Source organism: Brachypodium distachyon, chromosome 2, assembly GCF_000005505.3.
Source record: "Brachypodium distachyon strain Bd21 chromosome 2, Brachypodium_distachyon_v3.0, whole genome shotgun sequence".
Taxonomy (NCBI): domain Eukaryota; kingdom Viridiplantae; phylum Streptophyta; class Magnoliopsida; order Poales; family Poaceae; genus Brachypodium; species Brachypodium distachyon.
In genome coordinates, this window is record NC_016132.3 from 37465349 (window position 1) to 37482668 (window position 17320).

Genomic DNA, 17320 nt, shown 5'->3' on the forward strand with positions numbered 1-17320 from the left:
GCGCCACCACACGAACATCATCGACCCTGCATCTGGCACAAGGACAGCAGGGGATATGCTGACGCGCACCGGTCCACCGTTGATAAGCTACATGCATGCAGCGCTTGCAAGAAGTCTTGGCCTCTTCTTCGATGGCTAGACCCTGGATTGGAATGGGTGGGACGTCTCCGTACTAAGCAACCCCAACCTAACAGCCGAACCGTAAGCACAAATTCACCCAGAACACATTTCTTAACTTCTCCTTCGTCACCACAAGACATGACAACTGCATGTCATGTGTTCTCCATCAGGATGCGTTCTGGGATTTACACCCTATTTAGCATCGTCAACTTCGATGGCCACAACCTAGCATCCGAACCAACGCCGGTAAGACCGATCAGGACCGTCCTTTTGTCAATTTTATGTTTTCGACAAACAGTTGGTTAACATCAAAAAACAAATTACAGGATGCAATCAATTCCTTCAGGGAGAAGTTTCTGTACGAGGTACTGTCAATGGACGAGAACAAAGGGCAACTGCTTTCCATCTTCGCCCAAACAATAGACGATGACTAGACGGATACTGTGCGAAGGGACTTCGGGAGTGCAACTACCCCCACGCAACACTTGCTTTTCTTCTACATGTCCCAACGCTGTATGAACTTGTCCATTTTGCAACAAACACTTCCAGACGTGTTAATCACATAGACTACCTCGCAACCTGTATAAGTACTCATTCTTAGATGCTGAGCGACATGTATAAGTCTTCTTTCCTAGATGTTGTCCAGCCGTGGCGCCAGCTAAACCATGGCAAGCTGGCCTGTCTTAATTTACATGAGAGTTCAAGCATGGCCCCACAGGACATAGTACTACGCACCCCCCGTCCCTTCATCGGCCACAGGCCGAAGTACTACGCACCACCCATCGCTTTAGTTTGCGGCACGAGACAGCACCGAATCAATCGAGGCGATCCGGTTTTTTGGCACCTGGATGATGGCGTCATAGTTTGCCCACCCTGGTATGGCTATACTGGCACATCCAGCGGCAGCAGTGAAAGACAGGACCAGCATGCCGGCTATTGACCACATGGGCTGCTAGTGCCCACGGGGAGGGGGGGGGGGATATGAAAACATGTCCCAATTGGGCCCAAGTTTTTGGAAACTGCCATCGTTCCCCGCACACCCATCCTGATCCATCCTTTTTAGATCGGAGTCCCGCGACAATTCTCTAAGAGCAAGACTGGCGACACACCCAACACATTCCTACAAGCATCCGCCGCTTACTATGAGTCAGAAAAAAGGATCTGAAGGAGATAACATGCGAAAGATTAACGAGAAGCATCGACAGCATCAAATGTTGAGGACGAACTAACATAGTAAAGCTCAACGAGGAGCAACGACGGCATCAAATGCTCTAACAAATTCATCATGCGCCTAGCAAACAAGATCAACGCACAGCATAGTAGCAAAAATAAACACCAATTGTACTGGTCCCACGCCCATTGGCGAACACGAACTTGATGAAATGAATGTTCACGCAGCACCATTCAGTGACCCCCTCAAAAGAGAACTGATGTCGTGCCAGGAAGCCTTGCCCCTGCAACGTACTCCTAGCTTGGGTAGTGTGGTAGGCAGCGTGACAAGAACTCAGACACTTCCCCCTCATTGTCATCCATCACAAGCATCTGGTACAGCATGTCGGCCCTGGCCAATGCCGTTTCATTCTTTGTCCCAACAAAAGCAAAGATTTAGCACTCGATCAAGCACAGACATTCACAGGATGAGGCAAAAAGTTGTCAACAAACCTTAGCCGTAGCATCCGTGAGCTCATCACCATCAAAGTAACGTGCGTAATGCATCGCGTGGACACCCGAGTTGCTTCACCTGCATAGTTGCAGTCATCATCATTAGCCTGGGAGGGTTGTGACAAAAAGCAATCAACCCCGATTTGTCGAGCTGAGACACTCTGTGATTTTGTATGAAGAGAATTACATGTGGCAACGCGCCCCCAGCATGATGTGGTGGACATAAGTCCAGCTCCATGGAGCATGCTACCAGCCCCTGAAGAAGTTGTCTATGCACTCGAACAAGGCGGTGTGCAGAGCTTGCATGGTGTCGTCGTGTGTCCACTGGCTCTGAGTAATAGTTGTATTCTGCATGGCCGGGTCCATCACGCCCACTTCCCTGCGGAGAAAGTCCCACGTATACACCACCCAGCTCCCATTTTTAGGGAAAGGGGCCAGGAACTACACGGCCGAAGTTTTGTATCATCACTCGTTATTAGTCCACGACGACACAAAGGTTACAAGGTGAATAAATCAAAAGCTGGATGTAAATTGGGCAACACATGCTCACCATCCTGCAGTTCTCCACGTCGTATCCCAGGTGGTCTCCAATAAACATGTCCTTGAATTTCGCTGAGCCGGGATCCTCGCCAGTAACGACACCAACCTGCGAGCACACAGAGGATCACAGGAGACCATATATTCCAATAAACATGGTTAGGCAGTAGAGGTACACAAACCGCGAACGAAGCTGGGAGGAAGTGCCTCCAGATGTTATCAGGTACACCCACTTCTAGGTACATGTCCCTATCCAGCGCCGTGAAGAGCCTAGACAGAGCATCGACTACATCCACGGAAAACTCGCCGTGCCTCCTGAAGGCAGCATACAACTGGCCAGCTTCAAGCACCAACACATCTGGGATGTTGTGAACAAACCATATACTGGAACAACAGACAAGTAGTGTCCAAGAAGCTTCAGTATGACACGACGGAAGCAAAATAGAGCCAAGATAACAAGTTTTCATTGCGTGGCTCACCTATCATGGGCGTAAGAGTGCTTCTGCTCTAGAAGTTTCAGTACAGCACGACAAGTTGGCCCCAGCGTGTGTTTGTGCTTCATGCCTGCAGAGAACGGGCTCACCCCAAACCGGGAATGTTCATCCACCATCTTGACATCTGCACCAGGCGGCGTTTCTTGGTTGGCTTGGGCATAATGAGCATCCCCAGCATCCAAGCTTCCAAACACAAATGTGGCAGCAGGTCCTGGTGGTACTGTACGGCAGAAGGACAAACATTTTCTAGATAGGTGTCAACAAGAATTGGAGGAATGCGAATGCCTGGGATCCTCGTACCAGGGGTGGAGTCAAAAATGGGCTCATCGTCATCATCCATCACCACTATTGGATCGCCAGGAGTACTAGACGAATCAAACTTCTGCAGAGGAATGCTGTCCGCGACCCCCGGAGGTGTTGTCTGTCCTCCATCTTCGGTTCGAACCGCAGCATCACCTGTGTTTTCCAGGGGTTAACTTCTCAATGATAATCAACAAGGCAATCATGTAACGATAAAGCCAGAAAAATATGGAACACGCCATGGCACTATCTACCTGCGGCTGCACCAATTGAGCATTGCGACGAGCTACCCCCATCATGCGCCAGCAGCAATTTCGCTCCAGACACTGCCATGAAGTTAAAACATTATTGGTCTATAATGCACATATTAGTATATGACATCGTGCTAGGTATTGGTTTATTACGGGGTATGCGGCCCATCTTGGAGTGGCGATCAGCACCGTTCTGTTCACTCCCCTGCCCACCCTCCGGTTCTGCATATCAGACCAGAACACATTCATTAACAGGAACTCACCTATGCCGACAGGAACAGTCACAACAGGCTGAGTTCACATAGTAGACAAGGGACAAACCTCGGCATTTCCTCTTCCGTCTCTCCCCACGATTGACCGAGAAATCAATCCACCGTGACCGCATTTCATTGACTGAGTTTTGCAGAGAAGCCTTTGCTTCAGTGAATAGCCGTATTGCCTCTGAGCAACGTTCCGCGTGCTGGTCAATGACCCTCAGACCGAACATCATCATAGATTCTACCTGTTCCCCAACAAAAAATACAGACCTACGAGTCATAATCATATTTGAAATGTAATTTAGGGGGGGGGGGGGGGGGGGACAATCATGATCTGGTTAGTATACCTCTGCCACCAAGACATCTGCTCGACCAGGCTCTTGCCTAGTGCCTGCGCACACACGACTAGACGATGCAGCCCTGCATAGGAACCCACGGCTGTAGCAGACATCGTCCTTGTCTCGCGGCTGCATGAACACACAGGTTGTCAGCGGAGTGTCGGACGCGGTGGCAACACATAGGAAACACATGCTACCAACAACACATTTCTACTGGTTTGGTAATGCATAGTTACCTGCGCGAGGCCGCACATGTCAAGGCTGGACATGTACCCCGCTTTCCTCTCAGTCAGCACCAATCTCTGAATGCAATCGGAGTAGAAGTCCATGATCCGCGGGAAGTTGTCATGTGGTCTGGTATCCGAACCAAGCTTCAGATTGTCAAGGTAAAACACTTGCCCAGAAAAGGAATTGTCAAACAGAACACATAGATGTTGCTTTGAATGCTAAGAAAAGGTCACTCACCTTCAGAACGATTGGGCATACATGGATGATCACCCATTTCGTGCCGGCGCTGAGATTGTAGTGCACCCTCCCAGCACTTCTCTTGATACACTTTATCACATAACTACCAAAGTTTAGACAGTCGTCCATGCTGTCTGGGTCAACTAGGTGCTTCAATATCTCGGTGTTCACTGCCCCAGGAGCGTCCCCCACAGGAGCAAGGAACCAGGACACCACATATATGACAACTGCGACCTTGAAAGCATGCAGTTCTTCATAGGTCATGTGGTTCACATAGTTCTTGGCCAGCACAGACTCCACATCCTCCATGCTGATATACTGTTCAGCACTTGTGGTGGTTCTCAATCCCATCGTATTGCGGATGAAACGAACAAGGTTTGGGCTTGGTTTTTTGTCATCTAGTTCTATCTCTTGGCCCTCACAAGGGATCCCTGCTACCATGAAAACATCTATAGCTCTCATGGCCAACGTGCCTACGTTCCTAGTATGGATCTTCAGAACGTCTCCATCTGAATCCTCTACGTTCCTAATCAGCCACAGGGAGAAGCTCTCGTCTACTTCCGTATCAGGTGGCACCTTGAGCAGCCCCGCCAACCCCATGCGCCCCATGATGTCCCTCTTGTGTTCACTGAATGTAGAAAACAGAGCACAAACCCACCCCATGGAACTAAGTACCTTCGCCTTCACGAAGGAGGAGACAATGCAGTCGCCCGCACGACTGCGTCTTGTGGCGCAGATCAGGCCGTGTTCATGAGGCGCCCCTCGCTCCATAGGCCGGCGGACTGCCGCGACCTGATGCTGCCTCGACATTTCACCTGCGTCGGTCTACACCTCCTTGCCCTTCGACGAGACGGCCGCGACCTGATGCATGCTCGACGAGTCACCCGCATCCGTCAGCTTCTCCTTGCCCTTCGACGAGCCCGCCATGACCAATCCTGCAGAGAGACCAGGATGGGGGATGGGGGCGGGGTGGATGTGTCGTCAGAGCTAGGATATGCGGTGCAAAAGGTGGACGGGAGCAAGGAAGTGGCGCGGAACCCACCTTGACCCTCCCCTTCGACGGGGATGTAGGAGCAGAGGCAAGAAGACTCAGCAGATGGCGGATGGCCCGAAGAGAAGCTGAAGCGGAAGTGGAAGGGGGGAGAGGCGCTCCAATATGTGGTGCGAGGTTTTTCCCTAGCCTGTACTGGACTCAAAAAGGGAGGCATCGGCGGTGTTTGGACCGGGCCTTGCCTCCCTGCTCTGTTTGTCTTTCCGCCCACGTCCCAGTAGAAAAGACAGGACGCCCGAGTAGACTTCCCACGTCGCGCAAAATCCGGCCCGCTGACGGAACTATACGGCACACGTCACCACGTCCCGTATTTCCTGCTCGCACATCGTGTCACTGCGGCGATTTGTTCGTTGATCTCGAGCCCGATGTGCACATCCACCTGTCCAGCGGTCGGTAGGGCGCATGATAGCTGCCATGTGCCTCCCGTACTGGCACCACACAGCATGCTTGTTGTACAACGCCGAGGACGAGCTCTTCAGAACATCTACCAAGCTCAGCGACGCACCACGCGGGCCGTGCTACCACGCGCAAAGAGAATTAGTCTGCGAATTTTAAGACGTATGGACTGAGAAGTATTTGAACTATCCCAGCACTAATCAACCTTTCATACATAATTTCCCATTCATAGTTCGCTTACAAGTTTGATGACAACAAGCAGTTGTTTGAGGAGCACAGGGAACCAAAATACAGACCCAGAACAGAGCACATGAAACTGACTACGGCAACCCAGAACAGACCACGCCCGTTCCGATGAGAACGTGCGTACAATCGTGTTCTCGTCCGGCCACACCTCCACCCAAAACACCTGCGTATTTGCTCGTGCTGCCCCTTTTGAGAACTACTTGCTCGCTTCGCCTGGCGCATGACACTTCACACCAGACGCGTACGCACCCGACGCCTGAAGATGTTCCTGACGTCCGCCGACATCACCAACGGCATCCCATGGAGTTCTTCCTCCGCATAACTCGAAGAAACGTCAGCCGGCTCTTCGTCCCCGATGTGCCAACCATTTGCTGGACTCCTCGCCGTCGTCGAGCACCTCGTGTCGTGCCTCCATGCCGGCCTGCAGCATCGCCGTGTTGTCTGCTACCTCCTCCTCCGGGCCAGCACACCACCAGCGCCCAGGACCTGCGTTACTGAATGCGTAGAGGGCGTCAAAACAAAAGAAGGACGATGCTACTACTAGTCAGATAACCGGAAATTAGGAACTAACCAGATCAAGTACGCAAGCGATGACCGGCGCCTCTTCTTCTCCCAGACCTTCGGCGTCGCTGTCCGCACCGCCACCAAAACCGACGCTTTCCTCACCATCGCCGTCGTAGCCGTTGTCACTGACGCTCGCCTGCACAGAAGTAGCTTCATTAATGCGAATTTCGTTGTTGAATCGACGGTGACTCATGATGCTTTCTTTTCACTGCAGGAAGGCCAACCGGAGCTATCTCGACGGTAGTCTCCGAGACACTAATGACCGAGTCCTGCGACAGGCAGGAGACGGCCGCTTCCGACTCGCCGGAAGCAACGAAATCAGACATTGTGTTTTTGCGATCTAGTTCTCTGCACTCAAGCTACCTCGCCGCTGGCGTCGTTTGGAGGAAGACGATCTCTTATATGCAAGCCATCTGCCCCCCTGTCCAGCACACGACCAACCCGGTGCGGTCGCCCGTTTTTTGAAAATTTGAAATCGAGATGCGGGCCCCAGACGGGTCCTACCGTGCCAGGCTCTCGCTATGTGCTACCACGATATCTTGAACCAAGGTGTGAGGCCCAGCGGACTCCACGCTGGCGCACGACGGGACGGTATGGTTGCTACCCCCTGGCACCGCAAGATCGACACTGCTACATTTCCGGCAAATCACGGCACGCCCTCACCGGCAGAAAGAAATACGATGATTCAGAGTACAGCGGGTGATCAGTTAGACGCATGCTTAGCGATCACAGGACCAAATATGAACGAGAAAAGCCAACACAGGCGGCGTTCCTTCATTGGGACTGCTTCCAAGGAACACAACATGCAGATCGTCTACAAATAAGAAGGTCATTGCCAAAAATACAGGTCAGGCCTTGGGCGGCACCTTAATCTTTCACACAGAGTAATGCTTCGAAGCACATGCCTTACATTTGGTTTTCCACCTGCCAGAAACACTTCACTCTCACAGCACAGGTGGCTGCATTATGCCCCAGCCCTTTGCACCTGCCGCATCTGTTTTGCCGCCGTGCTTTCTTAACGGGGCCACCTTCTGGCTGCTGAGATTCCCGTGCATCACCTCGACAGGTCGCTGCATTGTGCCCCGGCTTCCTGCACTTCCTGCAGAAAACTGTTTGCTTCGATAGCCCTTCCGGCCGGTCAGCTGCAGCAACATTGGCGCAGGTCTTCCTTGGTGCACTGTCGAGGCAAGACTTGTACCTATTTCCCTTGGGCCGACCTCGACACCTGTTGACCAGCGGCTCCCTGATCGCAACCCCATCGTCCGTGAATGGTCCATGCTCAGCCAGTCCTTTCACCGGGTCGAGTGGCCGTGACATAGGTCTTCTCGATTTCACGCCATCTTCGCACTCACTCGAGTAGTACACGGGTGGTGTCTCCATCTCGGTATTCCTCAATTCACATTTTGCAGCCGCCACGTGTTTCATGACAATACGGGACGCCTCGTCACTTTTGTTTCCCATCTTCAACAGCTCTAAGACAATAACCCGCATCAGATTCTGCATTAAAGATCTCGGAAGGGCAGGCCGCAGGTCACCACTGCCGCCATCGAAAAGCACATCCGGCAGGTCCCTTCCATTCTTTGTCCACCTCTTCATGATGTGGCAGTCAGGGACCCTCCTCACACCAAGATGTATCATGAGCTTTTCATAGACATGAAAAGTATACACACAGTCAACACACGTTCAGTCCCTCATGACATGCAAAAAACAGGTCTTCAATATTGGAAGAAAGTCTTACCCAAATGACATGGCCACAGAGCATACCCGCGTGGGGATACAATCCACACTCGCAATGGTAATGTTCATCGTCCTCAATCCTGACAATAAATGACGAGCGAGACCAGGAGGGCTTATGCTCCGCATACGCGTGCTGAAGATCATAGAGTTTGCCGGCCTCAAGCTCTTTCGGAATGAACGACTGGCCTTTCACAAGCTCATCCTTGAAATGCCTCATAACAACCATTGTGTAAATCTTTGATGCATGCCTCTCGATAGGCCACCCTCCCCTAGCGCATCCGGTAGCCTACAAAGACAAACTTGGCAGCGTCAAATTCATTGTGTACTGGTTTAAACCAGCTCCTAGTTAAAAACAGCCCCTGTGTAAAAACACCAGCAGAATAGGACGCCCAGAACCTGATTGTTCATGTGCTCTTCTGAATCTTCTGCCTCGTTCCTGTCCTTACGGAGCTTGTCATACTGTGACACAAACTTGTTCATTGATGAGTGCTTTGGCACGTACACCTTCAGCATGTGGTTGGCGCTCTCCACTCGCTGGGTGGAGGTCATCCTCCCGCAATACTTGTCCTTGAAGAATGGCTTCGCCCACTTCTATAGTGCCTCGAAAGCCCTTATCATAAAACTTTTATCCGTGAGGTCGTATGCCTCAACCAGCTCACCCCATGCTTTCTCGAACTCATCTACTCTCAGCATCTCATTTATGGCATTGTTGAACGCCTGCTTGAACCCATTTTTCTTGCTGTCGATCCCGCCAAGCTCCTCTTTCGCCTTGCGAAAGACATGCCATTTGCACCATCGATGTCTCATCCCAGGGAGTGTCATTCCAATCGCTACCTCCATCGCACGGCATTGATCTGCACAAAATAAGGTAGTACCGAATAACTGCACAGGTACAAAATAACGAATTAGAGAGAATCAGATAACAATGGTGCACAAATGTAACCTGTCAGCATTGTCACAGGTGGTTTGCCTCCCATCAGAGAAACGAATTCAGCAAACGCCCAATTGAAACCTTCGATCGTCTCTTCACGCATAAGTATGCCCGCAAAGATAACCGTCTGGTAGTGAATTTTCACGCCCACGAAGAGACCAAATGGCATCTTGTACCGGTTGGTGGTGTAGGTTGTATCAAAAATAACAACATCCCCAAAGCAGCTATACTGGCGCCGGCTGCGTCCACTTGTCCAGATAAGGTTAACAACCCTCCCCTCCTGGTCCAGCTGGAGCCTGAAGGCAAAGTCCGGGTCGGCATCATGCATCTTCCGGAATAGATCAGTCGTCTTCTTCATGTCATCGTCCCTTTGCTCTCTGTTTACTTTCTGGCAGACTATGTGCGGCGCCTTCTTCGTGAATGGAAGAGTATCCATCGACCCGTTCATGCTCCCCAAAATATAGTGCACTTTGCTAAGGCTGATGTTGTTCTCCCTGAAATGCTTCACAGTGTCCTTGGTTGCCTGATCAATCCTCCTATGGGAATTGCACTGCATCTTCTCCCCGCAGGTCCCTGACAGGTGGTGGTTGTGGTCAGCTCGATGCAGCACGACAGACCACCCGTGATCGTCAGACCTGTGCATGCGCATGATGGCCGGGCAGGCGCACCTAGAGCCCTCGCCCCTTGACTTCTGCGGCGAGCCTTGAGTACTCTCATTCACAGATTAGCAGAAAAGTTGTAAAGATCACTTATTTTTGTCAGACGTACCGCCATATATGAAAATCGGCAAGAACAAGAGACCGTACTAACCGCTCACTGGCACACCAGATCTTGCGACGTGCGATAGCCATGCCTATTCGTGTTGCTGTTGCCATACCGAATACCAAAACCGACCTCCCATGAATAGAGATTGTAGAAATCGTATGCCTCGGCCAACGAATCGAACACTGTCCCGATCACAGGCTCGAAAATGTGCTTGCCCAGCCCTAAAGCAGGCGTGTTCCTCAGGGCGTTCTCGACCGCTCCAATTTCACGCGGCGATCCAACGCAAGAGTCTGGTCCAGAACGCCCCCCTCCCCCTGCGTAAAACAGCATTGCCAGGCAGATCAACACAGACTGCCAAAAAAATTCAGAACCTGCATCGTGCACCCACCCCAAAAACCACTGATTTCATGGCGCAGAAAAAAGGGGATGACAGCAGCAGGTCCATGAAATCGGAACTAGCATTATCTGAAACAACTTGCAAGTACACTAAGACGACACCCCCAGTGGGATCATCTGATACTCGTCGATAATCCGGGCCAAGGAAACATACCTCGCGGCGTATGCCGGGGGCAGCACCGTTGAGCCGCCCTCGCCGTCTCCTCCCGTCTGAAATGACCCAGCTCCGTCCCTGGCAACTGTCTCGCACAACGGTCCTTGCTCGTTGCCCGCCCTAGTATTCACCAGAACGTCCGCGCCTAAATCGCGTGCCGCTGGTCCAGACGCCGCACCTGCCCCGACAATCTCCACAACCTCGACGCCTAAATCTGGCGCCTCCGGTTCAGACCCCTCACCAGTCCCCACAGTCGTCGCAACGTCGACTCCTAAATCTGACGCCGCCGGTCCAGCCCCCGCACCACGCACATCAACCCGTGTATTTTTCCAAAAACATGAATGAGAAGGCGCTCGCGTCGTTGGGGGGACCTCGCAACCGCACGGACATGGTCCGGAACATGAGCATCCGTACCTGCTACATCTCTCCCGGAGCTGCAGCGTAGGGCGGAGAGGAACTACAGCCATAACACTGGCGAAAGAGAAGCCGTTGTGATAGAAGGGCGGAGAGCGTTGTCGAAAATAGGGGAAGATGTGGCGCAGAACAGAGCCAGCGTCGTGGAGGGGGGCGGCGGCTACTGCTGGATGCGACAGCTCCACGCAGGACATCGAGGCTCCCGGCCCGATTCCTGGATGGGGACAGGACAAGCTAGCCCACCCAGCCACGCTCTAGACGCATGATGGGGACCCCGGTACTGCAGAACACGAATGTTGGAACGCAGTCCAACGGCCCGATAGTATAGGCCAGTTGTTGTACAGGTCAAAAATCCACTCTCGTAAAATAAGCAAACTCCTTCATGTAGATATGCATAAATATCCTGCTTTTATTTATTAAATCGATTACCACCATGATTCACTTTGCTAAACTCAGACATGTGTTAATCAAGACTTTAGTTAACAGCACTACAGCAAGTACACTTGGAAACCATTGTTTTCTGGTGGTTAATTCGCAGCAACACCTACTCTCGTTTCAAAAAAAGAAAGCGTCTTTCCAAACTGAGAGAGATGGAAAAGAATGTTTTCATGATCGAGGACGATGAATGAAATATTTGTTAATTTTTCTTTGCAGTTCGATGAGATTAAGTTCTTGCGACAAACGAATTCGATCGAGCGAAAGATGCAGGTCTTGCCAACTGATGAAAGAGAAAATTGTTTTCTTATTTCTATCGAGAATAAACATTCTGTATGCATATTGCCCGAACATGACAATAGCCAGTGCACAGCTGAAAATGCTACTACTACTGCTAGCCAATACACAAACTACAACTGGTCTCTGCAAGACTGGAAACTATATGGACCACCATGGTAAAGCTCCGTCTTGTTCTTCTCCTTCTTCAGTTCCAAGAGGCACATATACATGTCACCGGAATGCAGGCCCGCTGAGGCCAACTTGATCCAGCCTTTAACCACGATACATTGCTTGCCATTCCTAAATGACACTTGGGTTTGCCGTTTGTTCATCAACAACCACTGGAGAATCATGGCTCGGGCGAGCCCTTTTAACACCCCTGGAGCGAGTAGCTTCTGCACTGATTATATGGACCATGAATTTGGACTTCTCCTCCTCCTTTGCCGGTACGAAGACACATATGTCTTCCTCCTGCACTTGGTTGTCGCATACGAAGTCTAACCAGTTACCAGCGAGCATGCACGCGTCTTTTTCCACGAAGAACCTTGGCTGCCACTTCTCGCTCTTGCCTGGCACCTCAAGTGTGACAGTCCCACTTTCATGTGGAAAGCGTGCAGCTGCAGCTAGCGCGCGTTCCTTAGAGACGATCTGGTTACATGTGGACAAGATGTGATGTCGTTACAGAAGAACAAGGAAAGAAAGTGCAGAGTAAATAGAAAAGGCATGGTTTCAGTTGTCAAAAATGTAGAAATCATTTATCCAATTGTTCAGGAGGTTCATGAAGCTTTTATAAACAGCAGATTTTCCCAAAGAATGTAGAAAACAGAAGTGTACAGTATATATACCCAAACAGTTCATATCGAAAGCAGTGACTTGTACATTCAACATAAAGGAAATAGCAAATTTACCAGAAGAGGGCTAGGCAGTTGAACATCGCACTTCCTCATGGTAGCCACGAATACAACAGTTCCAGGTTGAATTTTCTGGATAAGTGTGTTTACTTTCTCAATTTGTGCTCCAGATAGACAATTCCTGAATATCACCCCATAATCAGCTTCTGGAGGTGTCGGATGATCATCCGACTCAGAGGACTCGTATTGTTGAGCACTATCTTCTCCTGTACAAACAGTAAACAGGTAAAAGAAATCATAAGTAATTTAAGATTTCACATATATGTTCATGTAAGTTGACAATATAACCTGATTCCTCAGATGAAGGGGATGTCACATCCGCCTTTGCAGTATTCCTAAAATGGCTAGAAGTGCCCCTTTCACAGCTAGCAAATCTTTTACTTCCTGATAATTGTGCGCTGTCATAATGAAGCTGCTTGAAACATGAAAAGAATCTACACCCATTTCTTCAGTATTTACCTTGGTTTGAGCCAATACCATTTCTTCCAGGAGGGGAATTATCAATGCTTGCTTCCGCAAACGCAAGGATTTCAGGCTGAATTCCCTGGCCAAGTTCATATATTCTCTCCTCATGCGCTTCAAGCTCCCACTGCCCTGATAAAACATAATCCTTGGAGGGAATATGAAGATCATCTTCTGCTATTTCTGTCTCCTCGATTATTGGATTATCATTGTACGGTGTTCTATCACGGAACTGCATAAGACGATAAGGGGAAGTTTCAAACACTATTCAAAACGTTGTATGATGATGCAAACACAAACTATAGAGTGAAAAAGGGTGGAGAAAACGACATACAGGAAGTATCCCAAATGTGGCAAACTTATAATGTTGACGATTCAGGTCAGCAATCGCGGTAAATTGGAAATCATCCTTAGAAACATGGCAGATCCTGGGGACTGAGTAGTTGATTTCACGGTCTATAATTCGCCCTCTAGGGAGATCCAAGTGATCCATATAAGCAATCTACAAAAAAAGAGGCCGAGGCAAGGGTTTCATACATATAAACACATTTTGTCAAAATGAAAAAGTGACAGTCAAAAAGGATAGCATGAATAAATGCAGAAAGGCAGAAACTACTATAGAGTATGTATTTAAACAAAAAGTCGTGCTAGCTGCAGCATCAGAGTAAACTAACACAAGAACTATGTATACAGACAGCAATATGAACTGCTTATAAGTTATAACTGCAGCATGCTCATTACAATAAATGCGGCATCAACAAAGAAATGCCGGCAGAAAAACCAAACAGGCTGCAACATGACCTACTTATAAATGAAGCATCCCCATTACAATGATGACACCATAAAAAAATGCCATCAGCAACATCAAAAAAGAAATGTCATCAGTGCACTATTCACAAATATGAGGGACGGAGGAGGGAGGGAGGCCATACCATGAGCAAAGGCAAGCACCCGCCAACCCAGAAGTCTGTCATCTTCTCCTCCCTAGATTTGTACTGAAATTTCCGGACCTCTTCCATCAGATGCTCCGTGATATGGCCAGCCCAATCGAGGTCCTGCACTGCCGACATATCTTCAAAGGCCCACAGGTAGTCGAGGTCAATGGTATTTCCAGTGGTTGGGGTGAGCACTGCTGCAAGTAAAATAAGCAGGAATGTCCTCACGAAGGACTCCTCATCCTCGTTGTTCTTAAGTAAACTGACGGCATGGGGAATGGTTGCCCTTAGACCATTATTTAAGTATAGAGTTCGTAGTTGTTTGATTTTTTCCGTCTTCTGCCCATGAAGCACAAAGGGTCTCCCCCCTGCCGGTACACCCAAAACTTTCTGAACAAGGGGCCTGTTAAAAACTATTGTCTTGTCCGTGTTAATTCTTAACTCAGAGAATGGAGGATTAATTTTCCCCATGATCCACTCAGCCAGTGGCTCATGGACAGAGAATTCCCCAATCCGACTGAAGTGCTCGAATCCATACTTTGCCACATATCCCTGCTGCCGGGGTGTAAGACTCCGCATGATATCCCGAACCCGCGCTGCACTGAAGCGGCTCCTGATGCCCACTTCGCCGTGTAATACTTCATCTATGGAACCAACTCCTCCCCTATAATCAAGAAAAGGGAAAACATCAGTATTATTTACCTCATAACACTGCTACTAAATAAATCCATGGGGAAACAATGCTGTATAAATTAACAAGAACAAAAGCAGAACAAACAAACAAAAAATAACTGGGCTGCAACAAATTTACAACAACTAACTGCAACATGACATTCGCCGTCGCGTGAAAAATCACGGGAACAGAACTATGCAACAACAAAAAATGAGAGCATTACATAGCCTACTGCTTTAACATGTTATATTATGAACTGCAACATTGGGTGCAACAACACTCCCAGTGGACAAAGAAAGCTAGTTTATGATATCTTACTTGCAAGTATTCGACAACTTATGTGACAAGGGAAGGGGGATCGGCTAGGCCTAACCTGCAGGTTGACCGGCGATGAGCAAAATGACCAGGAGGAAGCCTACCGGAGTCCACCGCGTCTCCTTTGCCGGCCTTGAAGCCCCACTTCCGCTTCCCCTTGCGCTTTCCGCGTGCTCCCTCTGCCCCAACCAGTTCCTGATCCTGGCAGTCGCTTGCTGCACCCCCAACACTCACGAATTAATCCTTGCTGCTATCCAAAACACATACTCCTCAGTTACAAAGAAAATAAAATCTAGGCTTGTTCACGCGGTCACATCACAAATCCAAATAGGTTTTCCTTGCGTGATTTCCAGCAGGCTAAATTCAGGTTTCACGACGAATTCCAGAGCAAAGATGCAGGAGCGGAACACACATTTCGAGCCCCATCGAGCACAAGATAAAAAAGAGAGTGAGAAACTTGGGCGAGCCCACCTGTGGCCGTGGGTCCTGGATGCGGAAGATGGAGGGAGGCCAGCGCCGCCGCCGCCTGCAACGAGCTCGCCGCGGCCGCCTCGTCTGCGTTCCGGAGCCGCTGCCACTCGCCCGGAGGCCGTCGCCTCCCTTTCCTCGAGCCCCGCATGCCTCGGTCGTCTCCTCCTTCCGTGTCGCGCAGAGAGCTCGTCTTAGTACCAGATACCACACACGGCCGCTGACGCGGCGTTATCCCGAGATTGGCCACCGGCGGCCGGCCTGCGGCTGCGGGAGGAGCGGAGGTCGGGATGAGGAAAGGGGATCGGAGTGTGCTGCAGTCATGGGGAAGAGCAGAACGGTGGATGTTGAATATCTATTTTATTTTATTTATTATTATTATTATTATTATTATTATTATTATTATTATTATTATTATTTAAGTGAAATTCATTTGCTTGGTTGTGAAATTAATATCATTAGATTGCTCTGAAAGATATTTTCATAATACTTTGTATTTCTAAAAATTTGACCAGCATATATAAGTGAACTAGTAGTCAAAGTTGCATCTTGAAGATTATTGTCCGTTTCTAACGCGCGGACATGTACGGATATAAGAAGCATTTTTTACATGTATATTTGCTTGGTTGTGTTTGGTTTGCACCTAAAATTTACCTTCCCAGCGCTTATGTACGAATTTTCATCCCTTGTACCTCAGCTGACTCTGGTTATCTAATTTAAGATTTTTAAACTTAAGCTAAATCGTAGCTAAGCAAAAGTTTGACTAAAGTTTTGCTATCATAAATTAGGCTCAAACCAAATACATCTTGACTGTCAACTATGACTTTTGTTGCAAAGGGAGAAAAATATGCTAGAAGAGGATGCAAGATGTAGAAGCAAATAAGTGTCTTCGTGGTGGCTCCGGATGCGAGGAGCAATAATGCAAACAAACATACGATATGTCATTAATGGTTGATTACAATCTTACATCATTTTATTTTAAATATTGAAATTATGACTTTAAACAAATGTTAGTGCGTGAGGTATTTTTGCAAGTACTGTAACTCGTTTGGCATAAGTTAGTGTCATGCTATTACAACGGGAGTCAACTTTCTTTTGTATGTTATTGTCGATTTCTTGACACTTCTTTCTGAGACAATATAGTTTCTACTCTTTCCCTTCCATACTTGATAGCTTTCCAACCGTGGTTGTCTTCTTGTGATCCTCGAGACTTGTGTCACGCATGTGTTAAGATTAACTCTAGATACACGTATGTATGTGTGGGTTTTGCATGTTTTTACTGATTACATTCTTAAAATTGACATATAACTTGTCCGTCGCCACCTCTGTTGTCTCTAGCATGTGAATCATCGTATCATGATGTGCACTCTCCTTTCTGGCGGAGTGACAACTTCATCGCTTGTCATGGCACAAGATGTTTTTGTTCATTTCCTCTAGAGATAACTTGAAAAAGAAAAGGAAACACAAGAGATTTTTTCTGTGTAGACAAGGATCGTAGAAACACAAGAAAACTAATGCAAAGTTCCGTCTGTCAAAACCCACCGTGGCACCTCAAAACAAAATAGGTGGGTGCTAGCAGCCTATTGTTTTCTTTTTCCAAGTAGCAGCCCATGGTATTTTCCTCCTCTCTCTTCTTTTTTGAAAAAAAGCAGCAGCCCCCAGGTTTTAGCTAATTTAAAAATACCGAAAGCAAAATCCGGCTATTTTTCTTTTTCAACGAGCGATGACCAGCCATTTCCTGGCAGGTGGCCCCCTCCCTTGCAA

General features: G+C 48.8%; 4 protein-coding genes across 4 annotated transcripts; all 4 read right to left on the reverse strand.

Annotated features, from left to right (window-relative positions):
* Positions 1-1282: 1282 nt before the first annotated feature.
* LOC100837066 lies at positions 1283-5622 on the reverse strand. The gene is made up of 14 exons (XM_024458225.1): positions 5467-5622; positions 4425-5359; positions 4196-4330; positions 3969-4088; positions 3686-3866; positions 3518-3586; positions 3368-3439; positions 3114-3269; positions 2799-3033; positions 2502-2703; positions 2333-2428; positions 1970-2223; positions 1783-1861; positions 1283-1701 (listed from the first exon to the last, which is right to left on the reverse strand). The coding sequence occupies exons 2-12, from the start codon at positions 5232-5234 to the stop codon at positions 2029-2031; spliced, it is 2271 nt and encodes a 756-aa protein (XP_024313993.1). The 5' UTR covers positions 5235-5359; positions 5467-5622; the 3' UTR covers positions 1283-1701; positions 1783-1861; positions 1970-2028.
* Positions 5623-7587: 1965 nt separating this feature from the next.
* On the reverse strand, positions 7588-8967 carry LOC104583245 (protein FAR-RED ELONGATED HYPOCOTYL 3-like). The gene is made up of 3 exons (XM_010235064.1): positions 8815-8967; positions 8420-8704; positions 7588-8322 (listed from the first exon to the last, which is right to left on the reverse strand). The coding sequence occupies exons 1-3, from the start codon at positions 8965-8967 to the stop codon at positions 7588-7590; spliced, it is 1173 nt and encodes a 390-aa protein (XP_010233366.1).
* Positions 8968-9009: 42 nt separating this feature from the next.
* Positions 9010-9998, reverse strand: LOC104583246 (protein FAR1-RELATED SEQUENCE 5-like). Its single transcript, XM_010235065.1, has 2 exons — positions 9362-9998; positions 9010-9272 (listed from the first exon to the last, which is right to left on the reverse strand). The coding sequence occupies exons 1-2, from the start codon at positions 9996-9998 to the stop codon at positions 9010-9012; spliced, it is 900 nt and encodes a 299-aa protein (XP_010233367.1).
* A 1799-nt stretch (positions 9999-11797) lies between these two features.
* LOC100837372 lies at positions 11798-15893 on the reverse strand. Its single transcript, XM_010233467.3, has 8 exons — positions 15560-15893; positions 15147-15303; positions 14098-14764; positions 13500-13667; positions 13163-13397; positions 12992-13087; positions 12701-12909; positions 11798-12440 (listed from the first exon to the last, which is right to left on the reverse strand). Exons 1-8 carry the CDS (start codon positions 15705-15707, stop codon positions 12093-12095), a joined length of 2028 nt encoding a protein of 675 aa, XP_010231769.1. The 5' UTR covers positions 15708-15893; the 3' UTR covers positions 11798-12092.
* Between the last annotated feature and the right edge of the window lie 1427 nt (positions 15894-17320).

Excerpts from the sequence above, each read along its gene's own strand:
- LOC100837066 (XM_024458225.1), bottom strand. The coding sequence starts at position 5,234 with ATGTCGAGGCAGCATCAGGTCGCGGCAGTCCGCCGGCCTATGGAGCGA. Across the intron at positions 3,034-3,113 it reads CATTTTTGACTCCACCCCTG|TACCACCAGGACCTGCTGCC; the intron begins GTACGAGGATCC and ends TCTGCCGTACAG. Across the intron at positions 2,429-2,501 it reads TCCTCCCAGCTTCGTTCGCG|GTTGGTGTCGTTACTGGCGA; the intron begins GTTTGTGTACCT and ends GTGTGCTCGCAG.
- LOC104583245 (XM_010235064.1), bottom strand. The coding sequence starts at position 8,967 with ATGACCTCCACCCAGCGAGTGGAGAGCGCCAACCACATGCTGAAGGTG. Across the intron at positions 8,705-8,814 it reads AAGAGCACATGAACAATCAG|GCTACCGGATGCGCTAGGGG; the intron begins GTTCTGGGCGTC and ends TTGTCTTTGTAG. Across the intron at positions 8,323-8,419 it reads TCTGTGGCCATGTCATTTGG|CTCATGATACATCTTGGTGT; the intron begins GTAAGACTTTCT and ends GTCTATGAAAAG.
- LOC104583246 (XM_010235065.1), bottom strand. The coding sequence starts at position 9,998 with ATGCGCATGCACAGGTCTGACGATCACGGGTGGTCTGTCGTGCTGCAT. Across the intron at positions 9,273-9,361 it reads ACCTGTGACAATGCTGACAG|ATCAATGCCGTGCGATGGAG; the intron begins GTTACATTTGTG and ends TATTTTGTGCAG.
- LOC100837372 (XM_010233467.3), bottom strand. The coding sequence starts at position 15,707 with ATGCGGGGCTCGAGGAAAGGGAGGCGACGGCCTCCGGGCGAGTGGCAG. Across the intron at positions 14,765-15,146 it reads CATCGCCGGTCAACCTGCAG|GGGAGGAGTTGGTTCCATAG; the intron begins GTTAGGCCTAGC and ends TCTTGATTATAG. Across the intron at positions 13,668-14,097 it reads GGTGCTTGCCTTTGCTCATG|ATTGCTTATATGGATCACTT; the intron begins GTATGGCCTCCC and ends CTTTTTTTGTAG.